Source organism: Cyprinodon tularosa, unplaced genomic scaffold, assembly GCF_016077235.1.
Source record: "Cyprinodon tularosa strain WSP-4 unplaced genomic scaffold, ASM1607723v1 ctg10, whole genome shotgun sequence".
Taxonomy (NCBI): domain Eukaryota; kingdom Metazoa; phylum Chordata; class Actinopteri; order Cyprinodontiformes; family Cyprinodontidae; genus Cyprinodon; species Cyprinodon tularosa.
In genome coordinates, this window is record NW_024037782.1 from 3081806 (window position 1) to 3101165 (window position 19360).

Sequence of the window (19360 nt, forward strand, 5' to 3'; positions counted from 1 at the left end):
GCAGTTTAATGACAATCAGCTTTGCTATATTTGTGTCCCTTAATTTTTTTGTTGTTGTTGCTTTTAAGGCACTAGTGGCTAATTTTTTTACACAGTGGGCTGACAGGAAAGGGGTTATGAGAGAGAGGGAGAGACATGCGGCAAAGGACCACAGGTAGGATTCGAACCCGGATCGGCCATGTCGAGGACCAAGGCCTCTGTCCATGGGTTGCCACAGACGCAGTTGTTAATTTTTCAAAAAGGATAAAAGGGTAAGGGATATTTTTACCTGTAACCCCGCCCCCAAAAAAATGATTCTTCTCTGACTTATAAAGGTTAAAAAAGTCTTATATTTTTGCCACCTTTTAAAAAAAGGAAAGACCAGAGAGCACACCGTACAAATAAAACAGAGCTATATATTTCCTAATTAGTTAAAAACCATCATTAAGAATGTAATGACTCACAAAGTCCCTTTCATAAATATTTTCAAAACAGTGAGTGAAAAGGGTAAAAAAAAAAAAAAAACATCTGATCTACTGCACTGGGTACAAGGACCAGCAACGGCCATAGAAATGAATTGAAACTGACAACAGTAAAGTAAGTAATAAGCATCCATCAATTTCCATCACGTTTTATTCCTGCTGGGGTCACGAGGGGTGCTAGTGCCTATCACCAGCTGTTAATGGGCAAAAGGCACAGTAAACGTCGGACAGGTCGCCAGTTTATCACAGGGCAACACAGAGACAAACCACCTTTCTTACACACACATCTAAGGAGACTTTAATAGGTATATTTTTCAAATGTGGGAGGAAGCCGAGGTACCTGGAGGGAACCCATGCATGCAAAGATAGAACATGCAAACTCAAGCAGAAAGACCCCGGCACAGGAATGGAACCCAGAACCTTCTTGCTGCAAGGTAACAATGCGACCCACTGCCCCACTGTGCTATGAAAATGAACAAATAGGTGTCAGGTATAACTTTTCAATCTTCATCAGAATGATTTTTAAAAATAAACCAGTGAAATTGGACTGGACAGAAATGATGGTGCCTTCTCCTGCAATCACTGCATCAAAAGGTTATATTTTTGGATGAAATTCATATTTATACAGACTGGTCTTGTTTTACACTTTCTTTCATATTCCTGCAGGGACATGATTTAAAGTATTGTGTGTCTCATTGTAACAGGAACTGCACAGCACAGGGGAGGAAAAAACCTAAAGTACCATTAGGAGGAGTGGTGGCCTAGTGGTTAGGGCATTGCGCTTGGAATCCAAAAGGTTCTCAGTTCAAGCCCCACTTCCACAGACTGCCACTCTGGATCGCTGAGCAAAGACCCTTAAATCCACACTGCCCCCTGGGCACCCCAGTCCACTGTTCCCCAAAGGGGTGGTTTAAAATGCAGGGGTAAATTTCTTCAGTGTAAGATCAATAAAGTTCAATTATGGATGGTCAGAAAGGGACAAGTGATTGTGTATTCTGCACAAATCCAGAAAACCATTGGACAATTGCCTCATATCTCAGCCAGGCAAAGTACTGTTTTTCCTCCTTCAGACCCAAACCCAAGAAGAGAATTTTTCCTCACAGGGACTAGTTGACATTGTCCCGACAATGTAATTAATGCTTTGGTACCCTCATGGGCTCCATGCTGACAATAGAGCAACCACCACTTTCTTTCTGCTTTGGCACAAGCTGCATTTTATATACATTAAATATTGCATTGCTACATTTCAATAACTACATTTTTGGATGTTTTGTGCCTTCCACACATGCTCTGATTTTTTTTATCTGCAAGTTTCTTTTCCCAGTTTCTCAAAAAAAGACTGAGTCTGTAGGTATTTCTATTTTCACAGGAGGTCTTCTGAGGCAATAGTTTTAACAAAAAAAAACAAAACAAAAAAACCTTCAGTTTTATATTTTCAATAAAGATCATTTTTGATTGATTCTTCATATTTGCAAAAGATAAAAAAACACAAGAATGAAAAGAAGAATCTAAAAACTAAAAACTTTACAATAATTATGTTTCAGAGAGAAAAGAATAACGTTCATATTCTAAAGTCTTCTATGGAGAACAACTGACATTTTAAAATAATTGCATCTTTTAGGCTGTATGCAACAATGTCAGTGAATTTTCATTGCTATAAATAATTAAGGTAGTCTGAATCAGTAATACAAGATACACTTTTGAATTGCATCCGGAAGAAGCGAGGCCACTCATTGCAAAGCGTAGTTGTCTCAGAGTGGGTTAAGATCACTTTCTAGCAAACATACCTCCAGTTAAAATTTAATGGATCTTGATGAATATTACTATAGCCCAATTAAACTGGTTAGAGGATTTGCTGTTATTGTATGGAATGAAAATGTATTTTAATAACTTACCACATGGTGGCAGTATAGGCTACGTCTTTAAGATGAAGGGAGCATCAACAGACTAGGAAAATTCAAAATTAAATGATCAAATAAATACATTTCTCTTCAATAATTGTGAAGCAGAAAAAAAAATGCAAAACCACTCTTAACATTTTGATACAGAAGACTCTGAAGTGCAAAAAGGAAGAAAAATGTCTAATGTGTTCAACAACATCTGGATTTCTTTATATTTCTTAACGATTATATGAGGCAATGCCTCAGAATTATTTTGTGCATAGATTACAGCCACAAACAAAATTTGACTGAAAGGACATAACGCAACTGCTCTTTACTCAAAGAGAAAATTGCATAGAAGGAAATGTACATTTTTGGACCAGTAATAATATCAAAACATGCCACCTTTCAAGGACTGAAATGGATATTTAATTTTTTGAAAAAATAAATAAATAAAAATAAATAAATAAATAATCCTACAAATTACATCCTTAAATTATTTTAATGGTATACATCTCACATTGCCGTCTTTTCCAACAGAAACTTAAATGTTGCATCACAGGTTAAAACTTGTCCTTCAGAATAAATTTTCTTTTTGATCTCCAATTCTTTTTCTCCAGACCTATGGGCCCACACTATGAAAGGATAATAACCTTTGAATAATAATAGAGCTTCAGGATGTAGAAAAGCAAAGGTAAACTCACTGGATTCTAAAACGTTCCAACCAGAACAAAAGTACTCCCACAGTCCCATCACTGCTGGCACTGTGGGGGTAGAAGGACTTAAAAGTAATTTCAGAAACAAATGATTTTTTGCAGTGGAGCACTAATAACTATTATATGATGGAACAGAAAAACAGTGACAGAGTTGTCCGTGATCGTTTTTTTTTTATTGTTTTTTACTGCTAATCCGCTGAGGGAGGAGTTCCCAAGCTGGGCTTCCTATTGCCCTGGATTGCAACAATCTAATAGTCTCCTTTGCCTAAAAGCATATGTTAGATATAAACTAAGCACCTGGTAGTTCCACCCTGTGCTGTTAATCAAACTCTCCTTTGTGTACTTTGTTGAATATTCCTTTTAAATTAACTGCCTGTTATTTCAATCCTTATTTTGTGGAAATACTTTGAATGATGATCCCTCACTGTTATGGCTGTAGAGAGCTTTGAGCCATATGCAGAATTGGACTCAGATCTATAAGAGGAAATAGTTTTCTTTTTGACAGCATGAGAAAACAACACAAGGGATTTTAGAGATTTGGTTAACAGTTTCTTTACCAACTGGAAAGAAAGGAACTGTTAGACCATGAAGGAAATCATAAATACAGTAGTTGATTGATGAATTACAGAAACTGGGAACTTAAAAACTGATCCTTGAAGGCATCTCACAATCCAGGAGGGAATTGAAATGAATTGACTCTGGCTGAGCACTATAAGTAGATTTAAAGTCGTAGGGAAATGATATTTAAATGTGAAATCATTCTGGCTTAAACATGTATATAAGTGTACTCTTTATCAGATATTGCCCCAAAATTATTCTAAAAAAAAAAAATTCTGTCTTAAAATCTCCAAAATTCCACCTCTGTTAAGTCAAAGGCCTTGAGCAGCTGTCACTAAGGTAAAGAGAGCAGAACTATATCAAATACAAAAATAACAGGGTGAAATATACTTATTTTAGGATACAGTGTCAATCAGTTAATGTTAAACCTAAAACAGTCCCCTTAAGATGACGCGTTGTGAATTGGTGCTTTATAAATAGTTGAATTGGATTGAAATGAAATATTTATAGCAGTGAAACAGTATAAAAGATTTTCTTCTGTTTCCTCTCACTCTTCCCTGTCTTTCATTATCTCCTATTTTATAATGTATTTTCAGTGTTCCTACCTTGTGACTAAGAATGAGAAATTTAAAGAGAGAAATTTGCATTGTTGTTTGTAAATTTATGTTTGTTATATCTTGTGTATTCTTAGTCTATTTGTTCTGGGATGGCAAGTAATTGATACATGGTTTGAGTAATCCCTTGCCCACACAGTATAAAAATGTTTTCCTAAAAATATATAAAAATTGTTATTTATACGTGTCTGATGATGAGGTTAAGTGACAGAGAAAGAAAAGCATTTAAAAGGGGTGAAACCATCAACTGTCAAAAACAAACTTACTAATGAGCTTCTTTTAATCTATCAAACTTTGTGTTGATGAAACACAGAAGTTCTGCCTCAGGAGTTGGCAGTTACTGAAGAAGAAAAATTGCATGAGGTCTAATCAGTTAGGTTAAGGCTGATTAAGGTGTGGAAAAGGTGTGCAAGAAAAAATAACCTTACAGGGTTTTGTCTAACACATATTTTAAAATAGTTACCTCAAATGAAGTCAATTATGTGTGTAGATTAAAATATCTGCAGGGTGAACCTGTTTGCACATTTAAGGGTTCACAGTAAAGTAATCATAAAATGAAAAGTATGATTTCAACTTTATTACTTAAAACCTTGGCAATTAGCAGGGAGTTAATAATTGCCCATAGAACTACAAATTCTCACCTATGTTATCTCATTAAGTATTTTATATACATGTGTGGTCACATCTAAACGTCTCTCTCTCTTTATATTTTACACACATACATGCACACACCCTACTGTTTATGGAATATGTAGAATAGGTGTTCCGTTGAGGCCTTGTCCAGCAAATTTAAACAAATCTTTTGAAGTAACCTTTACGAAGGTATTACAAAAACTTTTACTAGGCCTTCGTTTCTGTATTAACAATCATTCTTTAAAGGTCTGATTTAATATTTGAAGAATCAAATTATACATTTCAGGGTTTTTATTACTTGTTTTGTCTAGGGATAGCCAGAGCATAACATAAAAAGGATTCATCTTCTGACCTCAAGCAGCCAGGATGATCCTTTTAAGATGACTTACTACATTCTTTTGTTTTTACATTTTATTTCAAAAGGACAGCTTGTATATAACTTTAGGGTGGACTTAATGTCAAAATAAAAAACCCAAAAAATCTAAAAAAAAAAAAAGAGAAAAATGTCATAATTACTGCAAAAAAATAAAACATAAATAAGTACAATCCCTTTCCAAGATGTCCAAAAACAGAAAAAACTAAAATCAAATTAAAAAAGAATGTCAGTCGTATAAGCTCCTTTAACTATGTCAAACTGTTAAAGGTACAAAGATTAGATGTAAACACATATTTAAAGACACACAAAAATAGCTCCATATAATATTATACATAACACCTTTTAGCAGAAGATTGTGATTAACACAAATAAAGGTTTAAAAACATCAGAGTGTGTTTATCTAATCTGTATAACTTGATTCAATGCTAAACTGTGTAAATAAAGGCAAATAACTTCAGTAATATTTTGGTGGAAATTACAGTGTGTTCCTTACATATGTTGTTCCCGTTATAAAATGAACTAACATTTGCATAGGAAACTTTTGTTGTCAATATATGTTTTTTTTATGCTCTGGGATTAATGTTTTCTTGCTTCTGAATTGTAATGACTGAGGCAAAATTCCATTTAGTAGATTCACAATCTCTCCTGGTGACACTGTAGGAAATCCACAAGATTTTTAGACATCTGAGAGAACATAATGAAACATCCAAGAAAATAAGATTATTCCTTTAATCAGAAACGTTGGTGGAATAACTGTCCAATGTAATTATTTTATGACTCTCTTAATAGGCTACTTGATCACTGCATGTGCTGCACTGCACTTATTTTTCTTTCTCCCACTGGTTTGAGGTACAAGAACATTCCCATCTATTCCTAACCTTCCATCCGAGACCTCAGCTGTCAGTGCTGGGATGGAATCAGATGCATATCTGCTTTGTTCTCAGAAGCAAATAACCAGTTAATCATAGCTCTTATTACCCAGAGACTCAATTTGTACCAAAAGTTTTCCCACAACCATCCTTCCATCCATTCATGCTTATCCCTGCTGGGGTCATGTGGGGTGCTGGTGCTGGACAGGTCACCAGTCTGTTGTACAGCAACCATTCACACACTCACACCTTAGGAGAATTTAGAAAAGCCAGGAAGAAACCTCCAGCAGAATCAGTGTGAGGGGCCATTTGCCGAGACTGACTGGGGTTCGAGGAGACAGAAGCAAAAATACCAAAAAGATAAAAAAGGTAACTGTTAACCAGCTCCACAGGCGGCCCTGTTCAGGAAACACAGTAGAGATGCAGAAGTCAATTATCTGGGGACATGAGAATATCATTAGTGATTTTCACCAAAGCTGTTTCAGTGCTATGATGAGCTCTACAACCTGACTGAAACTCTTCAAAAAGTTCACTATGGTGTAAGAGGTCACACATTTGTTTAGCAACTATTTTCACAAAAGGAAGATTAGATATAGATTTACAATTGATCAAGTTATTTGGGTCAAGGGATTCTTTGGGTAAGGTTTAATTACAGCTACCTTAAAAGACTTTGGTACATATCCATGTAACAGGGATAGGTTAATCACATCTAAAATGGAGGTGGAAATCAGAGGGAATTCTTCCTTAAAAAAACTTTGTTAGAACTGGATCTAACATACTAGTTTAAGGCTTAGAAGAAGATAATAGTTTTGCTAATTCTGAACAAAACAATATACCCTGTCTTAGATTCTCTGATTACCTCAGATGCTGCCTCACCTTCCAAACCTTAAGAGGGGTGCCAGTGTTGTTATTTTCAGTAGAATAAATATATATATATATATTTACAAAGAAGCACATAAAATGTTTATAGCTAAGAGTAGGGGGAATGGACAGTTTAACACAGCTATGGAAATGGGTGAGTTAGATAACTATATCAAAAAGAAATCTAGGAATAATCTTATACCCCTCTATTGATGAGGAGAAATATGCTGCCAGAGAGCCAGCTCTCTATGTTTTTATTTTTCAAATATATGATCTGCTAAAGAGAAACCTTTTTTTTTTTTTTTTTTGGGGGGGGGGGGGGGGGGGGGGGGACTGTTAAAGTAATCCTTGTCACCACAAGGTCCAAAGAACGAAGATGAGAATGTGTGGGACTACTGATATTTTGAAGAATACTAATAAAGTCTAAGGTAGCATTAAAGGCTGCATTTAGGCTATCACCTTCAATGGCAGCATGAATGTTAAAATCACCCACTATAATGACCTTGTCAGTATTTAAAACTAAATCAGATAGAAACTCTGAAAACTGATCTAAAAGTAGCAGCATGCATGCTTCTGTCACAGAGGAAAGGAGAGGTTCTACTTTTCAATCTCATATAACATTAAATCCTCTAGAGGTGATCAAAGTCTGCTTCACATCCTACCCTGTGTTATCCTGATATTTTTTTTTATTAATACAGGCTATAGCAGTGAAATTATTAAATTGTTTGTTTTTAACAAAAGTAAAAGTTTAGTAAAACCTCATGCATATAAACCTTAAAACTTAAATCGTTATAGATTTTGAAGAACTTAGTTTTTGAAACTAGTAGGGACAATTCTGTTAGTCTCTAAAGCAACAAGGACAAGTGACTCAGTAGGCTACTTCAGACACAAGATGCCCTCCAAACATGTCACCTCCCACATGATAGAGGCTTTAACTTTAAAGAAATGCAGATACTAAGGCAGGAGAAAAGCAACAGCTGTTGCTTTTCTCACCTTTGGACTCATACTTCGGATTCCTGAGAAGATATCCTGCAGATGATCACATCAGAAGAAAATGAAAACCTTCCCCAAAGAGAAAAAAAGGTTGAATTTAGCATCATCTTTATATCCTGTATGCTTCATATCAAACCTAATGTCCATTGTAAAATTCTATTTTTATACATCTGTTATTTTTTGTTTTATTTCTGAAGTTTTTTTATACTTATTCATCAATCTGAAAATTTTGAATTTTAATAAGGTGAGAAGGAAATAATGGCTTATTTTATACTGTATGTGATAGAGCACCAGATGCAGTTGGGTCACCCTTGGCTTGTCTTTGGCTTGCTGAAGTGTTGCCCAGTGTTTTTACCTGTCAAAGACAAGGACACTTCCCTGAAAGTGGAGAAAAAAAGTGCTTATATGTTCGTTCTTTCTCTCTCCCTCCCTCTCTCTCTCTCTCTTTCTTTTTCTCTCTGTGTTGCAACAAACCAATGAGAGCCAAAGTGTATTGGTGTTTTGAAAATCTAGGATTTGAAAGAAGTGAGGAAGGTTAACCTTGGCTATTCTTCTGTGTTGCTTTTCTCTTCCGAGTCGCTTTTCTAACTCCAAGAAAATAAAGATTTCAAAGTCAGCAAATAAAATAAATTGGATCAAGAAACTAAACTTATTTCAGACCGAACATCAGAAGGCAATCCATTCATAACATGTCAAGCTAAAGAGGAAGGGTTGTATGTATGCAGGAGACCCAGGGAAAGACTCAGGACACAATGGAGAGATTATATTTCCCGGCTGGCCTGGGAGCGCCTTGGGATTTCCACAGAGGAGCTGGTCGAAGTACCTGGGGAGGGAAGTCTGGGCCTGAGCTCTTACTATGACTAGGTGTATCTACTCTTTAAATTTAAAAACTAGCCCTATCCACATTGAAAGTACATCTTTATCAGTGCAACTGTGTTCTACTTTTCATTCTATTTATGTCCTGTCTTCTCAACCCTCCAGTCACATTGCAATTGGTTTAGTAGGCCGTTATTTTTTTGTTAAAGGGGAGTTTTCTTCCTGCTATTAGTTCATTCATGTTTAGTGTAGAGGATTGCTGCAACAGTCAGTGACAAAATCAATTTAAAGTCCACTGTTCCAACATGTTTATCCAGCACAGGAGAATGCAATATATAATCTATTATCTCTAATCTTAATGGAAAAGGTCTTAACTGCGTGCAGCAGTTCTGTCTTCATCACCTGCCTGCCCACTCTCCACCAGTACCAACACTCTTGGATCTTTCTCCTGGACCTCTGGGATACATTCTGCAAAGTCTGCAGAATAAAGCCCCTACAGATCCATGCTACCTTGCCTTCATCTCTTAAGTAAGGGAACCAATTAGTCAGCATTTGTCATCAACCAATTCCTTCCTGATATCAGCAGACCAGCCAAAAAGTTGAACCTGACTTCCTACAGTTATCTGCTTCTATATTCGTGCTGCTTTTGTAAGTAAAACATTGACATTCAAAACCACAAACTAACATAACACAACATTGTTTGAGAACTAGGAACATTTTGGAATACCTGCACTTGACTTGGGATCTGTCTATATTATTTGAACTGGCTTTTTTTAAATTGTATAATACCTTTCAGATGACAGACATTGCAAATTGGCAGTATATGAAATAAAATTACTTTAAGGTTTTTAGAAGGGACATTATTGCTTTGTGAAATATTTTAGCCTACTTCATGTTGTCAGACAGGTTATAATTTAATCTGATATATGGGTAAGGCAGTAATCAATGTGTGGAAAGAAATATTAAACTATTTTTAAAACAGTTATTCACTAGAGATTATTATATTGATGTTTCCCTTGCAGAATTTAACATATCTTTATAACCCCAGCTCTACTGGATATTTTTGTTTGTAAAGCACACTCATATGTTTAAAAGAGAGTATACAATTTATTGGTGATCATTGTTCTGTGAAACTGAAAAGGTGTTCTGAAAACTGCAGGCACACAATTGCTGAGCCTATTTTTTCCTGTGTATGTATGCAGGCTTGCCAAAAAAATCAGAGATGAGATAAGTGGATTTTAGATGCCTGTATCGGATAGCTCTGCCATACCAATCCGTTCTATGATTTTGCCGTCCTTTGAGCAATATTTGTGCATTTGCAATTTCAAGAAAAAAATTGTGGTTCTATTATTGATGCATTTTCATCATAAACATGTGGATGAATGTGTGGATAAATGAGACTCCTAATTGAAATTCAGAGCTCATTCTATGCTAACAGTAGAGGCAAAAAGGAGCATATGCCATACAGTTCAAATTAACTTTGTGTCACCATAGTTCAGGTAAAAATGCACTGTGCCCCCATAGCATCCCAATTAATGCATACTGATCAGTGCATTACTGCAAAATGTAGGCAACTATCCAAATCCATTTATCTGTGGATTTAAGTGTTCCAAATTCACATTGTTTAAACAAAAAAAAGTTACCAAATTATCTCTCAAACAATATGATTAGAGCATCTCCAGAGGAAGATGATCTTGGTGCAGCAAAGATATCAGGTTTGGTTTAGACAGTAATTTAAAGCAATACTGTAACATTTAGCCACTTCTGCCACTGCACCTCTAACTTCCATGCACAGTTGGCCTGGACAGTCACACTAATTGATGCCGTGTATACAGAATCATTAGGAAAGAACTGGATAGACCCTGATTTCCTTTTTCATAAAGCTTATAGTTGGAGTGGCTCAGGTTATCCAGCGCTTTCGCTATAGTTGTGCTGCTATGGGCTTAGACTGCGGGAGGACATAGGGACCCCTTTCATTCTGCTTCATTCTATCTCTATTCTCCCACTATGCAGAATTTCTTTGTTCAATCTCTAACGTTATGCTCTCTCTGCTTTTTCTCATAGTAGCTTCATGTGGCCTGTTCCTGTTTGGCTGTGACGCCGTCCTGAGGGGAAATATCAGCTGTGCTGCTCCCATCTACACTTTTGTTGATGTTTGAACCCTATTTTTCAGTGTAGTCCTGTCTCCCTGACTGTGACTGGCTGGATGTGCTCTCTTCGTCCTCTGACGTGGGTGTGGGCTCGGGGCTCGTCTGCCTCGCTGTGTGTTTCCTGGATGCAGCCGCCTGTGGAGCTGATTGACAAGCTCCTTTGTATGTCTGCTTCTTTCTGTGTGTCTGTCTCCTTGTAAAATGAAAAGCATTATTGAACAATGATCCATTGTGGACAAATGTCACCTTATTTGCAACAAAACTACTAAATAAGGCTGGGGACTTTCAGCTAAAGCTAATAAAACATTACTGCGATGCATTAATTTGTGTTTTTGAATACATTTTTTTGCGAATCTAGAACATTGTTTTTTCTGCTAAAAATACAAAAAGGGGCAAACAGGTCATAGTGGAAAGCTCCCTAACTTGGAGATGAGACGGGTGTGTTTTGCATAAGAGACCACACCAAGAATGGCCAGTAGAGCAATAATAAGAATTTCAGAAAAAAAGCATTGCAGTTCCATGAAGGATTTAAGAGCATGATCTTTCCACGTTAAACTGCTTTCACTCTTACTCCTACTCCTTATGCCACATTAATAAGAAAGTGATTAAATAAAATTATAAGGAAACTACCGAACTCTAACAATAGGAAACACTTATTAAATGATTGTTTGCAAAAAGAAAACAGGTCAAAAGCTTTTTATTTATTTATTTTTTTCATTTAAACACAAACATCTTAAAGTACTTTTAGTAAAGTTGCATTTCAGTCATTTCAACGTGTAGATTTAAAAAATAAATGAAAAAGGAATCATACAGGACAGTTCAATAAGTTTGTATATACAGATCAACAAGTCCACCATAATGAAAATAAATACCTGATATATTTAATTCTCTTAACAGAATAAAATCTCCATAAATCCATCTCTTTCATATTCACATTTATTTTATTTTTTATATTTAGATATACATAATGCAACTTATATGGATGTTTCAGGTTAACTAATAGAGTACCTGAACACTAGGCTATTTAGGATTAGATAGAGGGCTGGTGTAGCTGTATGAACAGCTCTTTTAGCATTCCGTGCACAGAACAGCAGGTTAGGTAAATAGAAGCAACAAGCAGAGCAACACTATCTTACATCATCATGTACAGAAGGATGAAGCCAAATCAACATGCATATTAAGGATGCAGCTGTCTTTTATCTCCACATATTTTCTTGTGTTTTGTAAAATTTCTTTTAAGTGGTTGAAAGGACCTGTATAAACACGCAAAATTAAGAATTCTTACTTACATTCCAAAAATGTTTGCTCAATCTTTCCTTGTGTTGTAGTGGTCGTTATATATAAGACAAACACTGCGGTAGAAAGATGGCCATATCACTATTGAGAAAGGGTTATAGAATCATTAAATAGCCTTCCATTGCAGAGAACCAGTTATTTTTGAGTTTATAGGGTACAGAATGCAGCTAAGTGTCAGAATAATGAGCAGCTGAAGACTGGAACATTAGAGAAAAGCAGCTGAAAATGGGCAGATAAGGTTTTTTCCCTTTTGCCTTTAAACATAAAGATGCTTTAGGTCTGTGTGGGGATGTCTGTTTGTGCATGTGGGTAGGTGGGATTGATGTGCCAGTGTGTTTCTCTCTGTGTGACCATGTAGGCAGTCGATGAAATATTCCTGCTTCACTCATTAGTTGTTAGTCATAATCCACCAGGAAGCTGAAATAAAAACACACAAGAAAACAGAAAGTTAGACCCATGGAACAAAACATATAGTTGAACTTGTGTGTTTATTACTTAGTAAAAACCTTTTAGATAATCAGTTTATCAATCATCTAGTTTAATTTTCACTAAGCAAAGATTTCTCAACTTGGACTCAAATTAACACATAAAGATAAATATAGATCAGAAGTAATTTACAAATTAAAAAGGTAAGCTGTACTGTAAACATATTTATAAAAATAAAATTTTATTTTATTTCTATAAAAAATCCTAAATGCTATTGTTTTAGATATGCCTTCTAATTTTTGTGTTTTCTATGTATGGACCACTGCCAGATGTTAAAGAGAAACCTCCATCTCAGGAAATGTGATGAACAACAAAGTTATCTCATCTCATCTAAAAAAGTATACATGCGTATGTGAATGTATACTTTATGAAATACAACCAGGAAACTTGTGTTCTCAGGTTGCAATTAAACACACAGTTAAGCACACAGGATTTCAGGTCCTAAGAAATGTTCTGTGTTTTTTCTCTTAATTCTTTTACATAGTAGTGTTGACAGAGAGACAGGAGCAGTAATTGGACTAACAATTTTATTGAGAATATTTTATTATTGTTTGAAAGCTAAAAATGTTTCCTTTAATTAGAAGAGGAGATGTTTAAATATCCACTCCTTTCACAATAAAAGTGGCCCTCTAAACAGAAAAATATTTTAAACTCACAAAGTCATCTAGAAACAAGAAGAGACATCAGAAGTTTGAATGCAGAGTAATTTGTTTTATTATAAAATGGGAAAAAATGCCTACAAATTTTATATTTTTCCACTCCTTAATGAAAATCAGACTTAACTTAAAAACAAGCTATGTTTAAAATAAATGTATATAAAAAAAACTGAAATATTGTAACTGCATAGGTGTACACAAACCTAAACAGTTTAAAGAGCCATTTGTTGAGCCAATTTCAACATTCAATTTCTTTGTAGAAAACTGGAAATTCCACATATTTACTTACCTACTCTGCCTACACTGCAAAACTGTCTAAAAATCTCTTAAAATTAGTGTAATGATGGTTAATTTAAGTAGGTAATTAAGATGATCTGTCGATGGATTGAGCATTTTTATACTTAACATAAAATAATCTATCTATGGTGACAGGAAAATAGATAATATTGGGGTTTTTTCTTATTCTAGATGTAAATTGTCTTATTCCATTGGCAAAGAGTCTCGCTTCCCTGCTTAATTCAAGGAAAAAAAAAATCACTTAATTTGAGAAAAATTGTCTTACTTGGATTTTATTTTTTTGCAGTGTAGTCAAAGTCTCTCCCTATGGGAGGACATCTGTTGTCCACAGCCATTTTCAGAGGATCTTCCTCAGTTGCTGAGGTATTTAGTTCTGGACTTTGCCATCCTAATTTTTATTCTCTCTCTAATGAAAATATTCTTTTGTTAAACTCAATTAAATCGATTCAGATCAACAAACTTACTGTGTTTCTTAAAAATGACATTCATTTTTTTGTAGCAGACACTTGACCCCTTGAGCCCGGCGGCTCGGGACCTCGCCCAGCTGATATTGATCTATTTATAGAAATGGCCAAAACACAGTCACATGGTGTTTTACCACAAGCCTTTCAAACTGGGCTTTCAAATTTCTAAAAAATGTTTCAAAATATTTTTTTTCAAAAATACTTCTTGTTTTATAGCTGTGTAAATAATTAAAATGAAATTTAGAATTCCATCTGACATGGGACTATGGGGGAGTAACCAAACAGCAGGTACTGTATTAATTTTTAGCCCCACACCTTAATGGCCTGCATCATTGTTGCCTCCATAAAAAAAACTGTTTAATCTGCAGAAAATGAATGACCCTGCAACCACCATATTTCTTCATGAATATAAAATTCTTTTAGTGATGCACAAAGTTGTTTTGTTGCCAAAATAATCTCATGGAACTCTGGCCTTGAGTTCACGTCTGGTTTGATTGGACATTGATATTGGTTTTGTCAGATTTTTACCTTGCCTGGATGTACTTAAGCAGAAAATAAGGCTTCCTTGCAACCATCCATTCTAGTCCAGATGCACTTAGAATATTGAAAATTTTGGACATTTAGGAAATTCCTGTAGCTTTTGGAACGTTTCAGTGAGACTCTTGGCAGCATCCATAACATTTTTAAACCCTTCTATTGGATTTGGAGGAGAAACATTTTTAACCTTACAGTACAAGAAAGCAAATGTGCCTTAGAAGAGAATTGCTTGAGATGTGCTTTGTTTACTTTTCTATTATAGACTCCAGAGTTCATATTGCTCTGCTTCTATGATGTAAATCTCATGCACCATCTTCCATCTTCCTTTAGCACAGGAATCATTGACAACCACATCACTATGATTTACAGCAAATTCATTAACAGAATGCTGCAATAATAAATTTTTAGAGCACAACAAAGCATGACATAAAGGAGAAAAAATGATTTCACTACACCATGTTTTTTAGCAAATGTTTAAGAAAGATCTTTGTTATATTTTAATTATAATTTAATCAAAGGTCTTCTATTAAATCAAATAAAATTTCCTATTATAACCCTGAAGGAGAAAAAAAACATTCCTGTGTTATTGCTAACACTATTCAGTTTGTGTTCGATGCACTCATCATTCAAACATGGAGAAATCAAAGATATAGAGATAAACATCTATGTAAAGTAACCTAGCAACAGGCAAAACTTAAGCAGCCCACACAGCTAAATCATCATCCTCCAAATGAACACAGTCTCTTGGAATATTGGTACATGTAGTTCAGTCTCAACAACAAGTTAATGAAATGTCACGATGAGGGAGTCACGGCAGTGGCCTGGGCTCGAGCGGCTGTGAATCACGCTACTCTGAGAAGTCAATGATGTGTTAATGAGCAGGGTGTAGCTTGCATGCATCATGGGAAAGTCAGTTTGCCAAGTATTAATCCATCTTTCAATTTAAATATAAGTAATGTGCAATAAGGTTTGAATTTGCTTATGTATGTAATTATAATCTCTGTTAGGACACAAGGGTTATATTAAACCCAAATTAACAATAAATGTGATGATTACAAAATTAGAATAAAATATTCATAGACAGAAAAAAAACTACCCCCACTATTTAAAAATGAATGGTCTTTTTTACAGCATCAGGTTATTGCAAGTCATAAGGAAATCTTTACCTTTTGTAACAGTTGGCAGAGTTATACAAGAATAGAAAATATTGTGTTTTTAAAATATATCTTTAAATGATTAAAACCAGTAAACTAACACTTAATATTAAAAAATATTTAGCTGAGAATAGCTTGTTTATGCCCAAGACACACTGCTTTCATTAATTTGGCTTGCATTTATCACCCTTAGATCTTTCACAGTTTGTCATTTAACCACCATGATCTTTAACTTATTGGTTAATTCAAAGAAGAAAATATTACACTTTTTCATCATTTTTGACAGACAACATTATTATTACTTTTTGAATACTGTGAGTCTTTCTGTCTTGTTTAGTGATTAAATGTGTGGTTATTTTTGTTAAAAATTCCCCTCCCTCCCTAAGTCTTCTTGCTTCCCTGCTGAGTTTGAATTCAGGGCCCGCGTCCTCGGAAGGTCAGATTCGTCAGCCGATTACGTCATAGCTCTGCGCCGAGGCCTGTTGACAAATGCAGCCTTCTTTTTGCCCACTTTGAAGGACGATCCGGTGTATCCTAAGTAGCCTTGGGTATCCCATGATTCATTGTGAGTCCAAGCAAGCTGGCTGCTCCATGCTCAGAGGAAAAAGGGAAATGGTGCCGAACAGTGGTGAATATTGTAAGTGCAGTTAATATAATACAAGTATGTGAATAATTCTGTGTGAAATTAATGAAAATAGTTGCTAAATGGTTAGTGAGTCAGATATGTGGCGGGTAATATTTGGTTTATTGAAAGGTTGAGTACAACTTCCATATATCTGTAGTTAACTACAAATGTGGTACTCGTGATGACGGTACTGCTGTTGCAGCTCCTCAGAAATGTAATTAACATACAGAACAGTAATGAGAAGTTAGGTATCCATTCTTTGCCTGTATTTGAGTCAACTGTCATGGTTGCTATGTGACAGAACGTACAGGTGGTGAAAATGCAGATAGACCAGGTCCTTGGAGGACGCAGCCTCTGAAATCAAACAAATCCCTCATGCTAAACCTGTTCCATATCTCCTCTGATTGGTTCCTTTGTCATTTTCCAGTCCTGCCTCATCATTTAGGTTTTTGGTTTTTCCTTGTAGGTTTTTGGATTGTTCCGTTACTCCTTCATTTTATTGCCTGATCCCCTCTCTCTGCTCCAGGTTTGATTTGCCTTGATCAAAGCCTGCACGATTTCTGTTTTATTATTATAGAACCCTCAATATGGTCATATTCAGTTCCTGTTTTGCTTTCTTCAAGTCACAACCCCCAAAATAGCTTTCATTTTGTCAGTTATTCTTGTTTTTTAGTTGTATGTGGAATTGGAAATTTCAACTGATTATGTTCCAAAAGTCAAACGTACAAGTCTGAATGTTCTGGCACCAGGACCATACCCAACTTCCACATTCATGATGGCTGCTACTCCAATCAACCATAGTAAAACTTCTTACACTGACTGATTTTACAAATTCTCTTTTTATATATGGGATATTTAGTAAGTCAGTCAGTGAGTGCTAGGTTTCACTGTTTATTAGACAACAGGTTTCGGAGATGCTATTTTTAAAAGAACAGTGTACACTAAGGGTGTGCAAAATAATCGTCATGATGATGCATCACAATTCAAATTTTTGTGATCTACTGCATCGATTCCTGAAGACAAGAATCGATTATAAAAAAAAAAATAAAAAAATGAACAAATAAAATACATGAATGGTTGGCGCACATCAGCTGAACCAATTGGAATACAACTTCCAGTCCAGCAGACGTCGCTGTGGATGTGTTGACGCCCGCTGCCTTGTGTCACAAGCATGTCCGGCCGCGGGATACCGAGACGAGTCATTCATAAACAAAATATGTAGGAGACTGAGAAAATTCGCCCCGCGGCTCCATCACATTTCAAGTCAGATGCTTGGATGCATTCTGGCTTTAAAAACAAAGAAGGTAAAAATGAAATTGATATGATGCACGTAATTTGCAAAAGGACCACTGAGGCCATGTAAACGGCACTGATTATCATTATTTTGTTAGTTTAAGTTTGATGAATCCTAAGATCTTATTGTCAGTGTGTCCACGCCAGTAATAGTAATATTTCTGTCCAGTATTTGTTTTCATGGCAACACCTCCAAAAGTAATTTCAATAAATACAGCTATGTATGAATGCAGTTGCTTTCAGTTATGTATCAATTGAAGACACGATCCAGATCATACCCAGCCAGTCGGCCACTGGTAAGGGCTGTATCTTTTTCTTACAGTGTTCAGTGAAAATATCGCGATGCATCGCAATATTTCAAGTATCATGATGCATCACGATAGAATCGCATCGTGGCACGTGAATCGTGATTTGAATCGAATCATGACTTCTTTGCCAATACCCACCCCTAATGTACACCAACATTTTGGCATTGCTATGATTATACCAGTGACCATGAGAACAATGGAGAATATGAGTATCCACAAAAAAAAGAAAACCATTATGCAAAATCCAGAGGTTACATCCCTCCCTCTTCCCAGTTTAAAGTTAATCATATGCACTGTTAGAAATCAGATGTATGGAGTAAATGAAGAGTTGTGGCGTAAATATCTGAGCCATGCATTTCTGCAGCTCTTCTAGATTATACAAAGACCTGTGGTTCCCAATGGATTAGAAATGATTAGAAATAGTAATCCAAAGTGCTGAAAGACTGTATTAGATGCTAATCTACTTTTCCTTTACAAATCTTTAAGTGTCTGCCAACTTTTACAGTCACTGTTTCCCATAAGGAGTCATAGAAAAAATTTATATTAACAGGATCTAAAAAGATCCAACTACTCTTTCTGGGCTTGACGCTAGCTCTGTTTTTATAGGGTCTGTTTTCCTAGTGTTCTTCTAAGTTTCTCATATGGTCTGTGCATAGATTTGTATAATTGGAAGGAATATCAATATTTGGACATTTTTTGTTATATGGGCAGCAGTTTTTTTAAGAATTCACTTAAATGGAGCTACTGTTGGACGCGCAGCAGAAAAAAACACCCCTGTGCATGGTGGCAAAAAGCTCTAAAAGCATCAGAAATGTGACTGATCTTAGAAGTAATGAGCAAATTAGCTGTTAATGAAGACAGAGCTGCTGGCTCCCTGCCCCTTCAAACTGGAGAGAAGTCTGGTGTGTGAAGACTTTAAAAGAAACTAACACGAAAGCACTGGACTTTTGAGTCACAAATAGCATACCAATGATCCACATGGAATTGCCACCAACTCTGAAGAAAGACTGCCATCGGGGGTTTTAGGACTAGTTCATGTTTTAAAGTCACCCTTGGCAATCTGTTTATACTGGAGAGTGTAATTAAAAGAGGAAAAGTGAAAGTATTCCATTTTGTATTCATACGAGGTACCATATGGGTATATCTGCAAACGGTTAACTCAAAATAACCACAATCCCTTTTGTGTTCATCCATGCATTCAAAGAGACTCCAGTGGTTTTATTAGATGAAAAGTTAATTTGCATCCAAATTAAAAAAGTTAACTTTACTTTTATGTCTCAGACTCTATTAGAATTAGTCTAGTGAAGTTTACTGAAT

The 19360-nt window shown here is 35.7% G+C and overlaps 1 protein-coding gene across 3 annotated transcripts in view; it reads right to left on the bottom strand.

The window, feature by feature from the left end:
* Positions 1–11616: 11616 nt before the first annotated feature.
* Positions 11617–19360, bottom strand: part of necab3 (N-terminal EF-hand calcium binding protein 3) — a 59364-nt gene continuing 51620 nt past the window's right edge. For all 3 annotated transcript variants that reach the window (XM_038304107.1, XM_038303956.1, XM_038304035.1), the window contains exon 13: positions 11617–12640. In XM_038304107.1, coding sequence (XP_038160035.1) covers positions 12612–12640 — 29 coding nt within the window. In that variant the 3' untranslated portion in view covers positions 11617–12611. The remainder of the gene's footprint in view (positions 12641–19360) is intronic.